Source organism: Anser brachyrhynchus (assembly GCF_964034855.1).
Source record: "Anser brachyrhynchus genome assembly, chromosome: 2".
Lineage (NCBI taxonomy): Eukaryota > Metazoa > Chordata > Aves > Anseriformes > Anatidae > Anser > Anser brachyrhynchus.
Window position 1 is genome coordinate 23,172,244 of NC_137695.1, and position 22,539 is coordinate 23,194,782.

General features: G+C 37.2%; 1 protein-coding gene across 3 annotated transcripts in view; it reads right to left on the reverse strand.

The window, feature by feature from the left end:
- LOC308190400 (ATP-dependent translocase ABCB1-like) overlaps nucleotides 1–22,539 on the reverse strand; it is a 48,780-nt gene that overhangs the window by 23,938 nt on the left and 2,303 nt on the right. For all 3 annotated transcript variants that reach the window (XM_080581732.1, XM_080581731.1, XM_080581730.1), the window contains 13 exons: nucleotides 21,328–21,382; nucleotides 18,415–18,562; nucleotides 16,997–17,090; nucleotides 14,973–15,164; nucleotides 14,461–14,632; nucleotides 13,434–13,558; nucleotides 10,101–10,272; nucleotides 8,438–8,551; nucleotides 6,995–7,105; nucleotides 4,280–4,405; nucleotides 3,881–4,084; nucleotides 3,332–3,502; nucleotides 233–394 (listed from right to left, as the gene is read on the reverse strand). In XM_080581732.1, coding sequence (XP_080437858.1) covers nucleotides 233–394; nucleotides 3,332–3,502; nucleotides 3,881–4,084; nucleotides 4,280–4,405; nucleotides 6,995–7,105; nucleotides 8,438–8,551; nucleotides 10,101–10,272; nucleotides 13,434–13,558; nucleotides 14,461–14,632; nucleotides 14,973–15,164; nucleotides 16,997–17,090; nucleotides 18,415–18,562; nucleotides 21,328–21,382 — 1,846 coding nt within the window. The remainder of the gene's footprint in view (nucleotides 1–232; nucleotides 395–3,331; nucleotides 3,503–3,880; nucleotides 4,085–4,279; nucleotides 4,406–6,994; nucleotides 7,106–8,437; nucleotides 8,552–10,100; nucleotides 10,273–13,433; nucleotides 13,559–14,460; nucleotides 14,633–14,972; nucleotides 15,165–16,996; nucleotides 17,091–18,414; nucleotides 18,563–21,327; nucleotides 21,383–22,539) is intronic.

Here is a 22,539-nt window from a genome sequence, read left to right on the forward strand (position 1 = left end):
CAGGTTTGAATTAAAATCACACATTTCACTTTTGCTTCTTTTTCTTGTTTTGAAGTTTAATACTCTTCAGAGAAGTTTTTTTTTCTTTTTTTTTTTTCTTTTTTTTTTTTTCCCCTAGACTTTCTCCACTGAGAAAACACTGCAAAGCTTTTGGGAGCAATTCAATCCGGTTAAGTCAGTAGCATACAATATGATGCAAGCTATGAAACAAAAATAATAATGAAAAACCTACCTGCATATTAACAAGTTTGTAGTAAACTCCCTTCTGTTCCATTAATTCGTCATGTGTCCCTTGTTCTGTGATGACACCATTTTCGAAAGCAGCTATAAGATCTGCATTTCGAACTGTTGACAAACGGTGAGCAATAACAAGTATAGTGCGTCCTTTCCTGATCTGCAGAAAGCATAATGATGGCTTCACATTAGCGTGGTCAGGTACATTTAATTTTTCCCCTCTTCATACTAGGGTTCAAGAAAATATTTTAACTGAAAAAAAATTGCCATGGAAATGGCATTCTAGTAAAGATCAGAATTTTCAATTGAGAAATGCTGAATTTCAGAATACTTTTCAGTTCCTCTGAGATAAACTAAAGCAAAAATGTAATTTCAACAAAATACTGGAAAACATATTTTATTTGAGAATATAAATTAAAGTACTCTGGCTTTGCATGTCAGACTGTCAATTTATAAACATAAATATATGTTTTTTTCTTTCTAAACTGCCCATTCAATATGCTTTCAGGTTACATATCCAGCTTTTACTAAAAAAAGACTACCAATAAGCATGTCAGTGACAATTCTGTTTCAGGGCATTTCACAAGTATTAAAAAATTATCACTTACACAGTAATTTTGCTTGCTCTAAATTACTTGTTTGACTTAATTGAAAATATTTCTCTAAAATTGTACTTAGGAATATGATTTCTTCTATTGCCATGTCATTTTTACACCTTTTGAACTATTCACTAATAGTAAAATAAATAAATCCCACAGGTATCTAATTTGACATGACAAAGATGTTTTTCCAAGCACATTTTAACAGTCTGCTCTGGGATAAATTGGTATTAATAACTAATGACCCAACAAGTGAATCCAAGCTTTATATTATTTAGTTTAAAAATCTTCTGGTGGGATGCTGATTTAATAAGTGTTTTACAATTAAGAAATAAAGGTGAAAACTGTCGTGTGTGGAGTATTCGTGAAAGCATTTCCACCTAAATCTGACATCTTAATATTGTTACATGATTTTAAGACCTGGAAGTTACATCCATTTAAACTATCCTATAAGAAATGTTACACCTTTTCTTGGTAGTCCAAAAGCTTTGTTATTTCTGTGATTATTTTAAACGGTTAAAAACACATCAAAATGCAGAAGAAAATCAAGCTAATAGCCTTAATCATAAAAACGAGAATGCTCCATCCACAGAACAGTAAACAGATTCAGCAGAAGCTTAGTGAAGCCTGTAGGGAACAGCAGTCTACTCTAGATCTGATGTAAACCTTCTGTAGTGGTATGTGCCCAGCACAGAGAGAGAAAAAGAACACAGAAGGAGGACAAATGAATACTGGGCACACAACAGCTTAGCTTTGTCTTGCTTAACATCAGCAATCTCAGAGCTAGTCTAGTCTGAGCAAGTCTTTCTGTTATGCTCTGCCAGATGCATCAACAGGGAGATTCATCTCATCATACGACATTTAAAGATAGGTTAGAGAGGTTGGAGGCTAAGTAACTTGTTTAAACTAGCTGTATAAGTTTTATATTGCAGCAGTCATCTTGATCAGCAGTTCTCTGCCCTGTCTCTGGGATTCACTTTATAGGCCATGGGCTGGCAAAAAGATCCCTGAGCACGTGTGGTGGTTTTACCCAGATGGGCAGCCAAACTCCACCACAACTGCTCTCTCACTCCCCCTCCTCAAAAGAAGAGCGGTGGAGAAGAAAGTATGCTGGAGAGTAAAAAATGGCTCACAGGTTGAGGTAAGGATAATTTAAATAAAGAGAAAAGGAAGAGTGAAATATAAAAAATAAAAAACAAAAACAAGCATGGAAACACAGAGAGAAGGAAAAAATGTTCTCTACTTCCCATCAACTAACGATGTTCAGCCACATCCTGGGAAGCAGGCCCTCAATATGCATAGTGGTTGTTTGGGAGGACAGACGTCTTCATAACGAGAGCACTCCCCCCTCTCCTTCCTCTTTCCCACCTTTTATTGCAGAGTGTGACACGATATGATATGGGATAACCCTTTGGTCGGTTTAGATCAGCTGCCCTGGCGGTGCTCCCTCTTCATCTCTTGCCCACCCCCAGCCTGCTGGCTCTTGGGGGGTTGGAGGGAGCCTTGGTGCTGTGCCAGTGCTGCTCAGCAATAAACACAACACTGGAGGCATACCAGTGCGGTTCTAGCTACAAGTGCAGAGCACAGCACTGTATGGGCCGCTACAGGGAAAGGTGACTCCATCCCAGCCAGACCCTGTACAGCACGCCAGGTATCATCGTTTCACAGAGTATAGTGAATTACCAGAAATGAGGATAAGCGGACAGAGAGCCTAACTCACTGAAACTAGTGTCAGTCAGGTGGCCAAGTAAAAATTAACAGACTAAAATACGTCTGCAGATGAGAATGTGGATTCTGGTGTCTGACTCTCCCAGACACAGCCCTGCAGAGTGGGTAAAGAGCATATGGAGATAAAATGCTTTCTGAAGATATTGTCCATGGATAAACTGTGATCCATGCTGAAAATGTTTATGCAATGATGGCAATTTGTCTTTACACAGAGGATGATAAGCATAGATGCATAATGAGAGAAAGAAAAACAGGAATTAAAAAAAAAAAGCAAAACCAAAAACATTGTGGTTGATTCAGCCTGAGGAATAGGTGGAACTATTTTGTAAACAGTTCACACAGTTGCTTAGAGCAGACAACAAGAAATACAGGGTTGGCTATTTTTTTTATTTTTTTTTTCATTTCTCTAGGTATTATAGAAGCCAGGTCTAGACAGCAGCCAACGTATAGAAGCCTCTCTTGAAGACACAGCCAAGCTGGTTTTGAATTACTTTGCTAGATATTAATAACAACATAGCCCATTCCTGCTCAGGAATATTCTGCTTAGTCTGCACTGAGCTCTTTACTGCTCCAAAGACTAAAGCTCATTTGGGAAAGCCTGCTGCAGTACAGTCCCACCCATTATGTCACTAACTGAACTCCCTGGGCATTTACAAACCACTTCCCAATCTTTGAATGAGCAGAAATTATTTGCAAATTCAAGCAATTACCTTACACTTTTTCGGAGTCTCTATTTTTTGCAGCTCTTTAAACAAATGAGCAATACTGACCTTGTCAAGTGCTGCCTGCACAACTGATTCACTCTCAGTATCCAAAGCTGACGTTGCCTCATCAAGCAGAAGAATTTTGGGATTGCGAACCAGAGCTCGGGCAATTGCTATTCTTTGCTTCTGGCCTCCGCTCAGCTGTGCCCCTCTTTCTCCAACCACAGTTTCAAACTTCTACAAGACAACCAAACACATTTGCACAACAGTCAGTGGCACGGTCCTTTCACCACAGAAAGGCAATGTAAAGAAATGGCACAACTGTGTTAGTAGCCCCGGCAGCATCTTCTCCTTCCTCTAAAACACTGAGCATTAAGCATCCACTTAAATAAACCACCCAATGGTTTGTGCCTACAGAACTCTCATAGTTCTCCAAATGCTCATTTTATGTCAAAACTAACATTTTTCTCAAAAGTTATGAGGAAGCTCTGCATAGCTCTGCATATTCACAGCTCTGGGAACAGCTTCCTCTACTAAGGGGAATCTCTCCTAAGGAATACTTTGGTGTGAGTAGGTTGAAGGAAAATTATTTCAGCAGGACAGCAGCTTGCTCACCTTGGGTAGCTTCATGATGAAATCATAAGCGTTAGCTTCCTTGGTAGCTTTCTCAATTTCTTCCATGGTGACATCCTCTCGGCCATAGCGAATATTTTCTGCAATGGTAGTAGCAAACAGCACGGGCTCCTGATTCACCACACCAATAATCTCCCGCAGATATCTTACATTTAGGGTCTTAATATCCTGCCCATCAATGGTAATCTAAAGAAAGGAAACGGACACAGCCCATTTACTAAGCGTTCTGGTCAAGGACAGAACGAGGTCTCTCTCCCCAGGCTGGCACATGGCTTTTGACGGGAGACTTGACCATGTCATTTGAGCAATGGCAACAAGACCAGGAGCTGACTTTGAACAACTGCGACGCACAGAGCAGTCATCTGGCTTGAGGTGTCTTACCGTGCCTTCCATGGGATCGTAAAATCTCTGGATGAGCTGAACAGTTGTACTTTTCCCACAGCCACTGCCACCAACCAGGGCTACTGTCTGGCCACAGTTGACCTTGAGATTCAAGCCTTTCAGTATCTGTGTGCATAAGAAAGTTTGACCAAAGCATAACAGCTTGTAAAATGTCAATGTAAATTTGCAGAAACTCTAAAGACTACAGTAAAATATCCTTCATGTTTACAGAATAGCCTGGTACATTCCTCTGTTTTTCAATTTAAGTCAGGTTTTATTGTACTGATACGTCAATATATTTGTTACATCTTTGTGTATTTAGTAGCACCCTTATTTATCAAGTCATTACTCTTCCAAGAACATTTATCATAAAAGCTAAAAGAAGAAGTACAATATAGGGCATTTGTGTGAACCCAGTATTGTATATATATTTTTTTTTGTCAGGTTCGGTATCTGCCCTGAAATTCCTGTATTATAACTCATTTCAAGAAAATAAAAAATATAAAAATCGCTCTATCTGCATACATGAAACAACAGCCCATTGGTGCATCGTATCTGGTTAGGTATCACCGCAATGTATATTGTTACTATGGGTATGGCCAAACACCATAATTATAAGTTAAGAATGCTGTAATTCTTTCTTATTTTGGCATGACACTGCTGTTCTATTAGTGCCAGCAATGCTGATAAAACCCTTATATGTCTGCAGTCATAACGTTTGCTGCAAAGTGGTGATTTCTCAGTTTTGAATACGTTCACATGGTGTTTAAAATGACAGCAGCTCCCACCAACAGAATTCTTAACTTTCCTATTATCAAGAGATTGGAACTAGTATTGGAGAAGTTAAATAATTTTGTAAAAGATCTCTGAAGTAGATAATGCCATAGGGTTAAAATATTGATTATCAGAAATTCTGGAAAATTTTGTAAGAGACCTCTAGATAAGAAAGGGGAAAAACTGCATTTGAAATTGTGGAAGGAATGGTTTGGAATTTGTGGAGTTTCACTGTACTATGAAGAGATTGTTCCTTCTGCTCCTCTCTTCAAAATGCAACATTTCACACCAATTGCAAAAGTGATGGTCTGCTTTCCATGCAGATGTGCTCACTCAGGGAGGTGGCAAAAGTGCCAGAAATCACTGAAGCTGTAGAAGAAAAGAGCTTTTCTTTCCCTCTTACATTGCTGTTGGCCTATGGGAGCTTTTCTTTGTAGCTTTCTCCAAAACTTCAAGAGGCGGAGAGACATCTATAAACCTCTGTGTAATGAGACAAAAGGGAACTTTTGTCTTGGATAGTTCTTTTTCAGTTACCAATGAAAAACAACTTATAGTTTTGTTTTCACATACTTAGCATAGCGTTTCATATTATTTCACTCAGAAGTAATCCAGTAGGAAGCCCTCAGGAGGAAGTTCTTAATTTAAAAGAAGAGGGAGAGCTGAAATTCTGTTAATTTTGAACTAAAATGTAGCTGTGACAAAAAGAAGTCTGGCAATGTCATTGCACACAAAGATCTGCTCAGTGTCTTGGGCAAGTTTTGAAGCCCTTTTTGGCGAAGGGTTCCTGCAGCTATCTAGTGTGATAAATTCTTACCCATTGATATCACATACATCTGCACAAGTTTAGGAATGCAGAGTGAGGTCTGTTAGGCACTACACTCTTAGACCATAGTATAATCACTCATAGACTATAGTCAGTAGGCTGTATGCAACAGTGTTTTCACTAATGCAGTAGGTTTCCTTGCATCTTCTGGTTTGTTCATCATTCTCATTTTCCTTTGTTGTGCAACGTCCTTCACCCTTCATCCCCAGGATTAAAGTTCTAAAAAGGTGACCTCTGGAATAGATAGAGGAAGAAGTAAAAAACCCAGCCCTTCTCTAATACTAGATTATTATTCTCACTGAGTTCTGTATCAAAATGTTTATCTTCACTGTCTTTGTGTTGATTCTAACGGCAACTAATATAAGTACCAAATGATTTCAATTGATCTCTTCAGAAACTGGCAAGCTGCAATATTTTTTGTTTCTTTCAAAGCTGACTAAAATAGCTCTGTTCTTCTCTGTCTTCACAGTCTACCTGAACAAGATGGGAACGAATCCCTTTTTAGAGATTAGTGAAAATAGACTTCCTTCACATTGGAATAGACTTATTTTCCAAGACATTCTTAATAAATGTATTTTCAGAAATCGTTCAGACCTCTTCTATCCCCAGTTAATTGCATCAAGACATACCTTAATGAAAGCTCTCAAAGAAAACTCTCTGTTCCTTTGGTGGGGCAGTTTTTGCATTGTAAATGCAAGAAACAAAGTGTTAGATCTTCTGCCAATTTCTCAGATAGATACTTTTAACAGACTTACAGTGTGAACAATCTGGAAGATCAGTATACCGCGATTACATTTTTACTGTGTTAAACTAAGCATTAGTATGACGAGTGTTTTTCATTATATTTATGAATTATATTTATTATTATAGTTATGAATTATTAGGGCATCCAAGCTTTAGTGCAAATTTCATATAGCCATACCCTTTTTTTTTTTTTTTTTTTTTTTTTAGTGTGCTTTAGTTAACTAAACTATTCTGGCTAAAACAGATATTGGTTCTAGATAAAAACAAGTTTCCATTATTTCTAGGAGTCTTATTTTCTTAATTATAACAACTGGTTTTCCCTGAGACAATCAGGTTATCTTAAGTGGAATCTGAATCACTTCCATGTGTAATACCTGAATATCTGGCCTAGCAGGATAATTGAAGTAAACATTTTTGAATTCCAAAGTCCCCTTAACACGGTCCGGTTTATAGCCAGCATTGGATGAACTGTCAATCTGAGGTTCCTGTGCAGAGTAACATGGCAAGAAAAGGGAAAACAACAAAAACATTGTTTAGATTTCTAATGACATTTTAGCATGATACAGGGCTGTGAAATCTTTGACGTCAAATGCTACCATGCAACAAGGCATACATAGCAAGCCTCATTACAAAGCAGCAGAGCAAAAATAACTACTTAAATGCAAGAAGCTGCCAGTGCAGGCAAGTCTGTCTGCTCTACTCTGTGCTCATGTGGCCTCACCTTGAGAACAGCATACAGTTTTGGGAACCACAATATAAGGATTACATAAAACTATTAGAGAGTTTCCAAAGGATGGCTATAAAGATAGTGAGGGGTCTGGAGGGCAAGATGTATGAGAAGCGGCTGAGGTCCCTTGGTTTGTTCAACCCAGAGCAGAGCAGGCTGAGGGGAGGCCTCATGGCGGCCTGCAGCTCCCTCACGAGGGGAGCGGAGGGGCAGGCGCTGAGCTCTGCTCTCTGGGGACAGCGACAGGACCCGAGGGGACGGCATGGAGCTGGGACAGGGGAGGGTCAGGCTGGGTGTTAGGGAAAGGGTCTGCACCCAGAGGGTGGTCGGGCTCTGGGACAGGCTCCCCAATGGTCGCAGCACCATGCCTGTCGGAGTACAAGAAACATCTGGACAACACTCTCAGATGTATGGTTTGGGTTTTGGGTGGTCCTGTGTGGAGCCAGGAGTTGGACTCAGTGATCCTTGTAGGGCCCTTCCAACTCAGGATATTCTGTGATTCTAGGGGTTAGCAGCTGTGGCAGTATTAACATGGATAGGGAACTAGGTTTTAATGCATTTAATTTTAATGCAGCACAGAACAGTTCAGAATCAGGCATATGTCTGCACTAATATGCAAAGGCATAAATTCAATTTATATGACAACCCAGGACTAATTTTAAAATAGCATTGCTGTCACTATGATACTTTAACATCAAAATGACTGTAGCCCCTGCCAGCCACTAAAGTATGTACCAGACATCTGGTAATTAACTCTTACAGTTCAAATTAATCCTTTTCAGTCAGGGTGCTCTTGTCACTGTTATCTCAGTTAGTTACTTGAGTTAGAATGGATATAATTTCTTTTTCTTCTTTACCTTGTTTTTCTGAAATACCAGGTTAAAAAATAACAGGCAGAAATTTACATCTTGCTCATTTAAAGGCTCACTTCACAGTATTTAGATGCTTGTCCTGCATCCAAAGCTGTTAGGTAGAATTTTTAAATGTTATGATATTGCATCCACAATTGTTTGGGCTTGATAATTTTCTATTCAGAAAAGAAGTCAGATGTTCAATATTTTCAAATGACAGCCATGGCAAAGATACTCACATTGTCTATAATACTGAAGATTGCATAGGCAGCTCCTCTTGCATTGGCAAATGCCTCCATGCTTGGTGCACTAGATCCAACCCCAAAAGCTCCAAGTAATATAGAAAAAAAGACCTAACAACAAAACAAAATATACAAACAAAAAAACAAAATAATACACAGCTGGAATTCACTTAGATAGCTTCATTTATCTAAGAATATTTGCTATCCTTCCTTCAAGTAGATTCATGCATGCTGTGCAATACGAAGAAGTCTAAAAGCAAAGCTGCAATTAAACAAGTGGCAATCATTTAAACCAAAAGGAAACATTTATAGGAAATAAGGAATTTTCAAGATCAGTCTAAAATTTCCCCATTTCACAATTGGCCCATAAAGAGACTATTGTAAGTTTCTGATGGCTGGGGTTCTTCCTGAGAGTGACAATAAGATATTTACAATTCCACCTGAGGAAAAACTAGCCAGCAATTACTTCTATGGTTAAACACAGAAAAAAATAATCTTTCTATCTTCATATGGCATAAAAACAAGAGTAATCTAACCCAAAAGTTAAAGACAAAATGTTCCACTCCAATGTACTACTGGCAAGAACAGAACCAAATATTTGAGGAAACTGGAGACTTCTTCATGTGAAACTAAAATTGTTTGCCACATCAATAACAGACTAATTTCCACTCTAATTTTTCAGCCTTGGGTTTGACGTTTTTTGTGCTTATTGTTTCTCTGAACACATGCAACTGTACCACTCATTTCAGATGTTGGGAATAAATACCCATTTGCATTTTATCTTAATCAGATCTAAGTATTAAACAAAGCTTGCATTACAGTGCAAGTTGCTAGTGACCCAGAGGAAGTGACAGTCAGTATGGATTTCTGCAAGGACCAGCAACAACCCCTGCTCTTCAGTCAGGTGCTGCTTGCATGAAAGTAAAGCTCTTTTCCAGCTGTTTTCTACAGGGTGTTGGTAGTACAAACTCACCTGCCTGGCTTTGCCCTGAAGTGGGCAAAATGGACTTACACACTTGGTCACAAATGAAAACAACGAAATGAGCTCTTAGGTTTTAGCACATGGCACCTGACTGTAACGGACTGGATGGCTTCAAGAGATGCTGACATAGCACAGATGTTAACTTGTTAGCAGGAAGGCTGCGACGGGGATTACAACTCCAACCACGTTATCATATTCCAAGCTTTCCAACAGAAAGTCCACCTTGATATCAGTGAAGACAATGACTTCAGGTCAGCGAACTGGGACTAAGACAGCATTTAATTTGTTATAAAACAAATTGTACCTGAAGCCTGGTCTTTCTCTCCTGATTGCAACCTCCTGGCATGGACTCAGGCTTCTAGAAGTCAAACCTCAATCTCCTAGCAAAGACCCAGTGGGACTGAATACAAAAATAACAACTAATTATTATTGATCCAAGCTGGCTTTTAACAAGGGACTTTCATGTGAGTGGTATTTATGTTGCTACCCAATTTACAGAAATAATCCATGATATGTAAAGCTATATTTTTTATTTTATTTTATTTTTTAATAGCTCTGAGAAAGTGAAAAATGCAGTTTGGAAACCTAACTTCAACCTGACTCAAAATTTAAATAAGGTTACACAGAATCAGTTCAATACTCTTCATAAACCTTGTTCAGCTACTGGTGAATACTTACCGTAAAGACATTTCCAATTGTATAGTCATCAGAGAGTATCAGAGTGGTTCCATACCAGAAGGCCAATGCATAAGATGCATATATCAAAAAGAAAGCAATACCTATGGAAATATTGGCTGAAATAACTTTTTTGATACCAATGCGTTTGGCTTCTTCTAAATCCTTTTGGTATCTGAAAGAAAAGGCATAAAAAACAGAGCATACAAGAAATTACTCTTCTTTCTTTTTCTATGCATATTCATAAATTCCCCAAAGCACATGTCAAAGTTATGTAAAATATTTTAGTAATCAAATCCTAAGAAAGACCTTGCTATGAGTGGAGGAAAATGTATTGACTGTCCTTCATGTCGTAACAGGTTGAGCTGATCAGCTCAATCTGGACCACATCCTAGATGACTGTAAAAGGCTGTGGCAAAATGCTAAACAGCTGTAAACCTGTGATTTCTGGAATATTGCAAAAGTAAGAAAATATTTCTGATATTACAAGGAATATTGTTGCATAAGTAAGTGTTGCAGTAAAGAAAGGAAAACTGGTGATTTGGAGAAAACAGGATCAATTTACATCAAAATCTCTCATGGGAATGAATGTAAAGGAGATATTGGGATAGTGCTTGTATCTGATATTCCACATTGGACTTGGACAGAGAGAACAAGTCAGTCACATGTGCATGACTGTGAGAGACTCCAATATTGTAAATATAAACTAAAGAATCAAATGCTAGTAGTAGCTGCATGACCTGTGTGCTCTGGGAAGTGATAGCTGACAAGTTTCTTTTATAAATAATCACTGAACAAATAAAAAAACTTTTTTTCTTTTTTTGAACTTAGTTCAAGGCTATTAAGATAAAGCTGGATATAGACAAAAATCAAGGATTGTAGGTTGAATCAGTTAAAGTAATTACAGCCGAGCGCACACAAAAAATGTCTGCAACAAAGGTTTTTCATTTCATGGGTCTTGGAAATTTAGAAGTATTGACATGACAATTGCACCAGAAGTGGCTCCGAAAATGTCTCAACTTTCAGTAAGAGAAAAAAGGGGGGGTGAGGGGAGCAACAAAAATATGTATGGTGCCAAAAGCAGGGAAGGAAAATGGTAAGAAAAGAATGGTGATGCACTTTTTATTCCAAAGTACTGAATAAAATGGCAAACCTAACAGTGGTCCAGTAGCAAAGACTTTTAGTGATTGATTTAATGTTGAAATTGTGGATAAAGCCACAGGACTGACGTATGCAAACAGTGACCTGAGAAATTACAAGCTGGTGCCTGGACAAAAACAGTATAAAAAGCTTGTAAATAAATAAATAAATAAATAAATAAATGAAAAAGAAAGTACAGTGAAACAAAATAAAAAATAAAATCTGTCATAAGCTATGAAAGCAAAGGATTAACCCAATTAATTTTCTTTAAGACTGTCTTTCCTAGAGAGGCAGAACACAGTAAACTAATCCATCGGGACTTCATTTATACCATATAATGCCAATTTATCCTAAAGCCATAGGATAAATTATTACTTAAACAGTAGTTGTAATAAAAGAATGGTACGGTAAGGAATTGTTTGAAGGAATATAGTGTTCAGTGGCAAGTTGTAGTACCCAAGGGATTTAAAAACATGAGTTCTTCAGTCGGTCTTGGGATTTATTTTTTCTAGTCTTTTTAGTGGCTTTGACAGATAAGGAGTATTTACAATAAATAAAATTTCCTGGTGGTAGAAAAATGAGAGGATCAGTGCAGAGGACAAGTGAGAGGACTAGGACAAAGGAATATCAGAATATCTTACAGAATTAGATACATGATGTTGGGAGATAAAGGTAACAGAAGCAGATGAACTGTACTTCCATAAAGTGAAAGACAACAAATTTAAAGAATAGAGATGATCAGTGAAATGGAAAACCTATATTGTATAGGAAAATCAAATTAACTTTACTGTGATGGCCTAGTAAAATGACACCTGAGAGACTTTATGATTTATTTCTATAAATAATACAGGAAAGTTAACCCACGGGAAGGAGCTATGAAAGCAAAAGTGCAGTGCTGGTACAGAAACAAACTCATAGATAGGAATTCCGTGTATGCTTTGATGGAGGGATGCCCAACCTTCAAACAGTCAAGTGGTAGAATAGCTTCCCTGACTGCAGCAACAGAGTTAAGAAGACTGCTTCTTTCAGGATGGACCTTTTAGGCTTATTAGCAGAGGGAACAGGTGATACATTTGTTTACTACAGTAGCAGACCCTGGTCTCTGTAACTTAGGAGGTCCTTCTTACTCTGGAAAGACATACATCACGTTCAGGGTACCTCAAGATATTTTAGGTTTTTGCTAAATGCCATAGTTATTAGAAATGAGCTTTTTTTCACCATTGGTACGCTATGTATAAGATTTCCAGAACATGGAAAGGCCTACCCTTCTCTCTCTCTCAAAGTTGTAGAAGCACTAGGAGAGGACATAGAGCACCATCAATGTGTTATTTTTTTCTGATTCTCTTTATTCCTTTCTCATTGATTTCTTGTTTGCTTTAGCAGCCACCAGCCTGGGATGAGATGGGCTTAGGAGATGCAGAATCTCAAGTACAAGATGGGTGAGTCTGATAGAATTAATTTCCAATTTATAAAGATCTTTCTCACTGTCATAGGGTAGAATATTTTGTCATCATTAAGCATGTCACCATTGTAATCTCTAGTCTACTGTTACGCTGATGGAAAAAAAAATTGATATATATATCAGGATGCATAGCAGAAAGTGTCTGACAAACCGTGTTTCAAGGATGAGCAGGAAAAAGAGCAGATGAGAGCTACAAGGGTGACGAACAGCACTGGGTAACCAAAGAAGGATGCTGGGGTGAACTGGGAAGCAAGGCATAGATGCCCAAAGAGCTTCCTTTAGCTGCCTGACTGTGAAACAGTGGTGGCTGGAACATAAGGGAGAAGCAAGGGATGGTGTATGTTTTCTCTGAATGATACAAATGTTACTGAACTTTGAGTCTGAAAACTCTGGCCAGCTTTTGTGGTCATGATGATTAACTTTAGATAAAAGATCAAAAAGATGGCAAGAATGATGTTCTGTGGTACAATATAAGTAAATACACGTGCATGCCCTTGGCTTGTGACCTTTGTGTTATACTTGTCTTTTCTTGCCACATGGCTGTTTTTTTTCAGTTTTCACTAGGTATATGAAGCCTGAAATACCACATGCTTTTTGGGAAAGAGAGTGCATGCATCTCTGCATATCTGATGATGCTTTCTGAAACTAATAAAAAAAGTAGCAAAGACAAAAAAATCAAAACCTCTTCAGACACTATTATAAAAACATCCAACAAATGGAAACTTTTTTCTCACCTTTCAGTTTCTTTCCTCTGTCCTCCAAATGCTACCACAGTTCGAATTGCTGCCAGAACTTCCTCTGCAACAGCTCCTGCTTTTGCATATGCAGTTAGTTCTTTGTTAGTGAATGCAGAAATTATCTGTGTGCAAGAAAAATCATTTAACTTTCCTGTTCAAACAAAAACAGAACCAGCACAAGCATTGTTCTGATTTATTTGAATACTTTTTTTTTTTCTTTTAAACTGGATTTCCTATCTACTTTATTATATTTTTAAAGACGTATAGAAGATTGCACATTTTAAATAGAGTTGTGATTTTCATCTTAGGTCTAAAGGCAAGGCTGCCCAGTGTCACTGTAAATCAATAGCCAGGTGGTACTTAACACCCTAATACCCCTTTGAAGGTCCTAGCCAAAGGCAATTACAGTTCTACAGATGAAGTCTATTTCTCTCTCAGAATGTTCTGCATTTACATCTCATGTGCCGTTTTCAGGCAGTTATTGGAAGTGGAGCAAGTGGCAAAGAGATCTGGAGCAGAGGTCGTGGTGTGCTGGCTGCCTGGCGGTGTCTGCCCGTGCCCATATTCTAACCCCAGAGGCAATGACCTCCTCACCTTGGGGTCAGAGCCTGCAGACAGCCGTTACCCCAGGAAACCTGACTTACTGCAGGCTCATTCCAGGACATACCTGATGTGACCTCAGCTGTGCAATCTTACCTCATTCGTATATTTATTGATCTTTACTGACTGTACTTGGATATCTTGGTGCAGTAGTCATGAAGATCCAGTGAAGAAGGCAAAGGTACTGCTTATTTACCCTTTCATATGACGGCACGCTTAAATAAAGTTTACAGCAGTATAGCAGTACCCATGGAGGAGGCAATGTACTTCGTCAACTCCACCAGTGCCATGAGACAACTTTCTGCATGTAGGCAAGGTCAAAGTTCACGAAGAGCCAGATTACATGTTTAAGTTTTCAAATACCAAGTGGAGTTATGGAAATTACAGCCTACCAGTTTATTGAAAAATAACACTTTTTGCCTACCTTTGCCCAGATAGCTGAAGAGAAGCCCAGAACGGGACTGAATGCCAGGATCACAAGTGTTAATTTCCAGCCTTTTGTAAAACCAACTATAAATCCAGCAAAAAATGTAGCCACTGCCTGAAAGAACATCCCTATTTTTTCCCCTATTCCTTCATTAATCTTGGAGATGTCACTGAAAAAACAAATGACATCCAAATGAGTAAGAAAGCATGAAAACCACAGACATGAATTCTTTAGATACGCCCACTTTGTCAGTATTTCTTTATGTTTCTAACACCTGAAGTTTAACATAGCTTCAAGTTTGCAGCCACAGAGCGCTTGGAGCAGTATTCTCCAACATCTCTGTTTCTCAGGATCCATTAAAATGATCCCAGGATCCATATAAATGACAGTATAGTTTACAGAGATGTTTAATGAGATGAAATAACATGGTTTTGATGAAAGTATTACAACTGATTTGTGATAGTTAGAACAAACACTCAGTTAGCAACTAACTGTTATTTAATACTTACTCAACAATTCTAGAGTTCAGTTCGCCCACATCATTTACATCAAACCACCCAATCTCCTGTCTCATTACAGCATGAAAAAATTCGTGTCTGATTCTTTTTATTTGCCTGCCAGCAGCTAGTGTCCAAAATGAAACTTGAATGTAGGCAGCGAAAAGAACACAAGCTCCTATTCCAGAATAATAATATGCATATCTGAAAGGAAACAAAAAGGAGATTTACAGCTGAATTAATTCTACTCCAAACAGGACTCCTAGAGATAGCTTATAATTCAGATCTTTATATGTGCATTCAAAACAACACGGAAGGTTCTTACAACTACCTGCTATTTCTCTTTCTTCAGTATAATGAATATTTTTTAAGTTCTTTCAGAATCAAATTTCAGTTTTTATATTCTACTTATTTATTATACAACTTTCAAGAATTAACACACAGATTTTAATTTAAAAATTAATGCCTCAAAGTCCACAAAAACAAAGATAATAAAAACAGGCTTAGAATGACGTATTTTCTTTTAAAAACACTTCCCACAATGAATGAAAATTAACAGTGGGATTTTATGCTTAAGCTAAGTAAAAACAAAAGTTACTGTTGGGGATATCCACTTTCATTTAATGAAGTCAGGATTTGACTTCACTACTGAATTTTAATTGTTTGTGTGCTATTATCGTTTAATTGCTTTGTTTAACATTATTTGAGAAATTTTAGGTTGGTTTTAAAATCTGTGTGCATTTCTAAAGAAAAATAATGAAATTTGTGTCTAGATACCATTTATGTAATCAAAACTAAATAAGGCTCCACACATATAAAATAAAATAAAATGAAATAAAATAAAAGAGGAAAGCTATCCTATGTACTTCATTACAAATGATTGCCAAAGATGCTTTATTTGTGATTGCAATTAAAATATTATCATATATAAACTGAAAAATATTAGTACATTAATAAATAGCTGAATAAGTGCTGAATGTTGTTCTTAATCATTGCCAGCATAATAAAAAAAGCTACAAAAAGCAGCAAAACTGGGAGGAAAAAAAACAGGATTCTGGCATTTGGTTGAATGCGTAATTTATGACAACACACAAGAGAATTTAATTCTGGTCCAGAATCCCTATGAATTATGGTTATTTCATAATATCATTGGTAAAAATTACATGGAAAATAAAAATATATTACATTGTGAATTATTTGTTCAATGACAATTGTTGAGAAAGTTACTTCTTTGATTTTGCCAGCTTTTTTGCATAACAAATATGGCCATATTTATGTTTAGATTCCAGTACCAGAATTTAGCCTTTTTTTTTTTTTTTTTTTAAATCAACAATTCCTAATTCGTATCGCACATAGTGGGGTTCTTGTTTGTGCAACAAGGGTAGAATTTACTGTCTGTGATTACGTACTGCCTTCAAGGAGCAGGCTGTCACAGCTGATTTTTTAAAACAAACACCCTTCCTTGAGGTTGAACAAAAAGACAAGATTTACTTTCCCCCTTTGGAAAGAGACATGAATAAAGAGGAGCTGTTTTTTTTTCGTTTTTTTTTTTTTTTTTTTTTTTTTTATAATGAGAAAACTGAAGCAGAAGGAAAACCTGAAAAGGGCAAAGAATTAAGAAAGAAGAGGTAGGGCATAGGGGCTGAGAGAGAAGGTAATGACCACAACCGCCCCAACTGTAAGCCTGGAAATTGCACAGAGAATGATACGATGAGGTCCTACGGCCCCTCTTTGCAAATCATTGGTGCTTAACACCTTAGAAGACTGTGAAAAACACCTAACATGAGACTAACATGAAACAGCTTGCCAATAAGACAGTTTACTCAGACCACCTGTTTCATCTCAGTCCTTATTTAAATTCTATCCAATAAAAAACGTTAAAAATACACGAGCAAAGTACTTGGCCTAATTTATATTTTTGTGTTATGAGCTCTGCATATTTATTGGGCATTATATAAAAAGTATTTCTTTTACCAATTTCAAGTTTGTTGTCTTCTATCTGATAGCCGCAAAGTGAATGAAAACTTTACTATTACCTGGTCAATTCATCCTCCAACTCTCCAAGCAGAGCATAAGAAAAAAATTCTGTAGAAAAATTGACTGACATATGGTTCAATAAAGAAAAATTTTCTGCAGAAAAAAAAAGAGAAAAGCATATTAGTTATTTTTATTAAAAGACATGATAATAATTTCCTTCTGTAAAATCCTATCGTCACAATGCTGAATGAAGATTAAGAGCCGTCAGCTACCTAGCACCTGACTGTTTACAGAAGTTTAAGATATTCAGCACATTACAAAGTATTTTCTGAAGCCAGAAGTGAAAATTCTCCCACAAACATTACAAACAGAGAAAAAAATCAAATCAAAACAAAACAAAAACAAACAAACAAAACAACAACAACAAAACACCAAAACCCTAGCTAAATTCAGCTACTGTACACTAGCCTAAATTTCACATTTGAAAAACAGCATTTTCTCTTGAATATGTACTGATTTTAAGAATACTTTTAAAAACATTACACTGGATCCATAAAGCTCACCTTACTTAGTAGTGCTCTGAAGTACTTTACAAATGTAGGTTCATAAATAACTAACATTCAGAAAAATAATGAATATGGAATGAGGCACTTCCAATTGTCTAGGGTAAGCTTTTTTCTTTTTCTTTTTCTTTTTTTTTTTTTTTTAATTAATTCTAGTTGCCAGAGGTTAAAGATGTAATTAACTTGTATAATGGATTGTCTACATGTGAAGCTAATCAGGACATGCAGTTCTGCAATATGCATTTGGCACTTCAATCTCAGAATAAATGTACCTTCTTTTGGTTTGGCTCTACGCTAAGAAAGTGATTGTTTTGATCAAGTAAATGGACATATAATCAGTCTCTTGGATGCTCCTAACATTCTTATAAACAAACACAGCAGTTAATAAATATTGAACTATCTAATAACTTCTGTGCTGGGTTATATATTTACTGCATCTGATCTTTTTTTGTTTGTTTGTTAACAAGGCCTTTATTACATATTTTATCTTACATATTTAGATTTCTTCAAGAACTGCTTCTGATTTCAAAGCATAGCATTACACATTTTCTGCCTTCTCTTTTTCTTTTACCATTAGTCTTTCATCCATTTATTAAATTCCTTAACTCCAACTGTAATACTTCAAAGTCTTTCCTTTAAAACTGATATAGCAGTTAATTAGCAGACTGTGTGTAACAGCACAGAAAACTGGTTGGAGGAAATGTGGAACTGGTCAAAATTACAGCCCTGTTGATTCTCACAGTAGGAAGTGATCCAGTGATGCATCTGACCCACAGGATACAGGCAAACGTCTTTCCTGGGAAACCTCAACAGCCTGAGGTGAGCTGCTAGTCTGTCCTTTCTTTTTCCCAAATATACCTTGCTTATTGTTGTATAAAAGCCATATTTCACCAACACCAGCTAGGAGTTTTTACCTGGATAAGTCATGTTTTCTGAAGTAATAAAACTATCTGTCATGTCACCAAAGACGATCATCATAACGGGGAGTCCTGCTCCATGGAGTATTGCCATGGTAGTGCCCAGCACCATGAGCAATTTGTCCCACCAGTCAGAGTATCGAAACTGAAAGTGGAAAAAGAACTGTGCTATAAACTTCCCTAATTGCAGCAAATGCATGAGAGTGACAACATAGTGTTAACAATGCAGAAAGAAGCTGTAAAATGTAAAAGAATAAGTTTAATACATAAGATAATAAAAACATAGCATAAGCCAGTAACTTCTTAATTTTTCTAAAAATAAAATGATGGTTTTCATAAAATATGAATAATAATAAAATATTGAAAATATGTTTAAACAAGTTTTTCATTCAGTTTAACTACTTCCAGCTGGAATTTAAATTGATAACTATAGCTGAAATTAACAAAATAAAATTTAAGAATACAATGTTTATAATAATACATATAACTTTATAGTATCCATCCCCACATTTGGGGCTAGTGTCTCACTGTAAGGAATTGCAAGGCAAATATATCTGAAGCTGTATAAAAATGATATGTACTTCAGTGTTTCCATTTTAATTTTATTAATACTTCTCACGAAAGAGTAGCCATTAAAACTGTAAATATGATTGTGTCCTAAGAAGAGTAAAAATTTTATCACTCATATTGCACAGATGCATGCAAATGGAAAATGGGTTTTAGTCATATGCTGAAGCAAAAAAGTTTCTTAAATTCAGTTACTGGACCTGCATAGAGGTAGGAGCCGTGGGCTATCATGTCACCAGAATAAACTCTAGACAGGCTCTCAGTCTACGACAGCTGCGAGACAGCTCAGCCTTCTTGTGGGAGACCTCTCACACCCTGGGAGGGTGGCTTTTAGGAAGGGCTAGCTCAGAGCAGCTAACATATAGCACCTTGTTCCTGTCCCCATACTCCAAATGAGGAAGACGAGAAAGAAAAATATGCAAGAATATCTTGTATATTTATGAATCCTCGAGTAAAACTGTAACTGCGTAGAAGAGAGAATGTGTTCAGCATCTTACAGCTCTTAAGTGGTACTCCAGTATGCCAGCCTGGAATACTGCTGGGAGATGCTTGCTTGTGTTATGCCTGGCCCTGCTGCCAGAAAATAGGCACGAGTGCTCTGACCAGGCAGCAGATGTGATTCCCAGTGGTACCCAAACCAAGAAGAAGAAGAGGATCGAAGCTTTTTCCTCCCCCAACCTGTAGTGATGGTCTGAAAAGATATGGCTGTGAAATAATCCCTTAACTTAAGCAGTGCTCTTTGGTGTATAGGCAAGGTCCACAGGGTGCACCTTTGGCTGGGTGCTCTTTGAAGGAGGTTTTTGCTGCAGTGGTTGACTGAATTGAGCTGCCCTCGTTCTTCAGGTGAGACAGAGCAGATTAGTGCTTCTCTGAGGAGACGCAGGAATTACCACTGTGTTTTGTTTTGTTTTTCTCCTATGCGTGAATTTTTACCAATAGTTTCCTGCAGGTTTTCAGAAAATGTGGGGAAAGATGGCATCCCTGCTGAATGCATTGCTAGCCCTGGGAATGCAGAGAGTGCGGTGCTCATTGTCATCACTCCAGTATCTTACAAATGTAGTTTTCTCTTGCTTCCTCTGTGGACAGAAATGTTGCTTTAAATGCTGGTATTATCCTTCAGGAAGTAGTTTTCCACAGGCATTTGAGGGACTTGGGAAATCATTCTGCTTACAAAAGAAAGATTTCTTCCTTAAATCTACCTCAGATTCTGCTAGATGCAAATCTCACTTAATACTGAATAAATCCTAAGTCTACTAGTAGTTAAGCTAACAATGAAATTGAGTTAGCCTGTTAAATCTTATTGCTGTTATTAGTGAGAGTGAAGTACTGCAGGTGTTGCCCTGTCACTTCATTTCCAAGCTAATTCAAACAGCTCATGTGCATTTTCATTTGAAGTTTTCAAGAAGGCAGGTAATAATTTTCTAAGGAAAGCTGTAATAATAGAAATTCTTATGGTATGTAATGAAAACTTTTTCAAATGATTGTGGTCAAGCTGAGAACCTGATTGGAACAGGTGTCTAGAGAGGCTGTGGTATTGCAATTGCTGGAGATTTTCCAAAGTTGCCTGGACAAGACCTTGATCAACCTGCTCTTTGATGTTAAGACTGTCTTGGAGAATGACATTGGGCCAGATGACTTCCTGAGGTCCCTTCAAGACTGAATTTGCCTATGATTGTTCTAACTACATAAAATGCAAAAACACTGTGGCCTGCATATAAAAGAAAAGATTACAGAAATTAAAACTGTATGCTTCTGAATCACCTGTTTAAAAATGAATGCAATTGTATCATAAAATCTGCTGTTGCTTGCTGAATATAAATGTAGATTTGGGGGGGGGCGGGAAGTGGCTGAGAAAAGACTTGTTAGTAATTAGTATAATACTGATAAGTTAGAATCAACTGCAAAAAGAGTGACTTGAAAATGGAAGCTAAGATTTCCTTGTTTCTGAAAATTTCTTTAAAAAAGTATTCCATTAAACAGCTATGCCAGTTTATTACAGAAGTTTTGGAGATATTTTTTCTGGCATGTGCACCCTTATGCTGGGAGCTTTCCTTTTTTTTCTCTGTCTCCAACTCATCACATTTCAGGTCTATGTTACAACCCCTCCCCATTTATCTGCAAATACCACTATGTCAGCATATGTTGCTTGTAGGTTTGATAGTAAAAGTTTTCAGCATTGAGAGGATTTAAGCCAGCTTACTCCATCTCCTGTGTATGCTTTTTCTTCAAGATGTATGTTGTTTAGTATAGCTCTGCAACATGAGTAGAAACACACATACAAAAATAACAAATTTTAAATGTTATGGTAGACTGGGATAAGTAAACATACAACATGAAACTTACCAGTGTTAACGGACTGACCATATTCAGTTTCTCAGGTTTCTTCTCGTCCTCGCTGCTAAAAAATCATGATTGTATTTTAAGTAGGAAGAGCACTGAAAACATCAAAGCAAACCTCATGAATACTACTACAACCATTGTCTCTTAATTGTGCTCAGAAGTATGGAGGGAGATAGAGGAATGTAAAGAAATTTCAATATTTTCTCAGTACTTTTCTCTGAACGTTGTCAAAAACTTTTCAAGAAGACTTCAGGTTTGGTATTGTACTAATACAGTGTCTATTGATGGGCTTGATGATGAGCTTTAAAATGTCTTTGACCTAGAAACCATTAGAAAGGAGGCATGAGAATGCTCTTATCTAAATAAACTGAGTTTCCCCTCCAAACAGCCTGTGTTCTCCAAATAAAACATAGCTCATACAGCTTATTTTAAGGATGTAGATAAAATGTCAAACTCTTTCCCTTGTTTTGCAATGGGGATTTTCCTGACTCTACAAAGTTCAATGTCAGATCAAATACTAGTTTATCTTCTGCTGTCATTGGTGCAAGTTATTTTAAAGGATATGAAGCACTGTGACAGTCAACTGTTTTATGGACTCTTAACAATCCAGTTGGGATGAGTCACTCTTTCCAGTTCTACCACACTCGCAAGTCCGTTTCTGGTGGCTGGAAGTCCCACACAAAACACCCTAAACCTTCCCCTATAAGGTACATGGGAATTAAGTGTCTTTCACTGCATAACATGGGAAACAGTAAATTACTATGCAGGTCTTTAAATCATGGAATCTATTTTCCACCATGACCCATGTCTTTTTTGAAATGAATGAATGGGATAGAGGGGAGAGCATGCAGGACATCTGACCCAATTTGGACCCAGATTCTAGTAAAAAGTTACACTAATTTCAGAGACCTTGGAGAAGCATGCAACTGAACTGTCCTTTAATTAAATTAACTTCAGTTCTATTTGTATTTTTGCTCAGCCTTTCAATGAAACAGAATAGGTACTGCTGCCACTATTTTTTTTTTTTTGCAAAAGAAGCAGGCAAATTTTCAATAACCCCAATTTAAAATTTTATTTATAACATCAATGTAGAAGCAAAGCTTTCTACTCTTCAGAATTCTCATGACCTCATGGATTCAGCTGGATTTACCTGTTAACAATTTACCTATATTTAGATATAGTTAGATTTATTTATCTACATTTAGATATAGATAC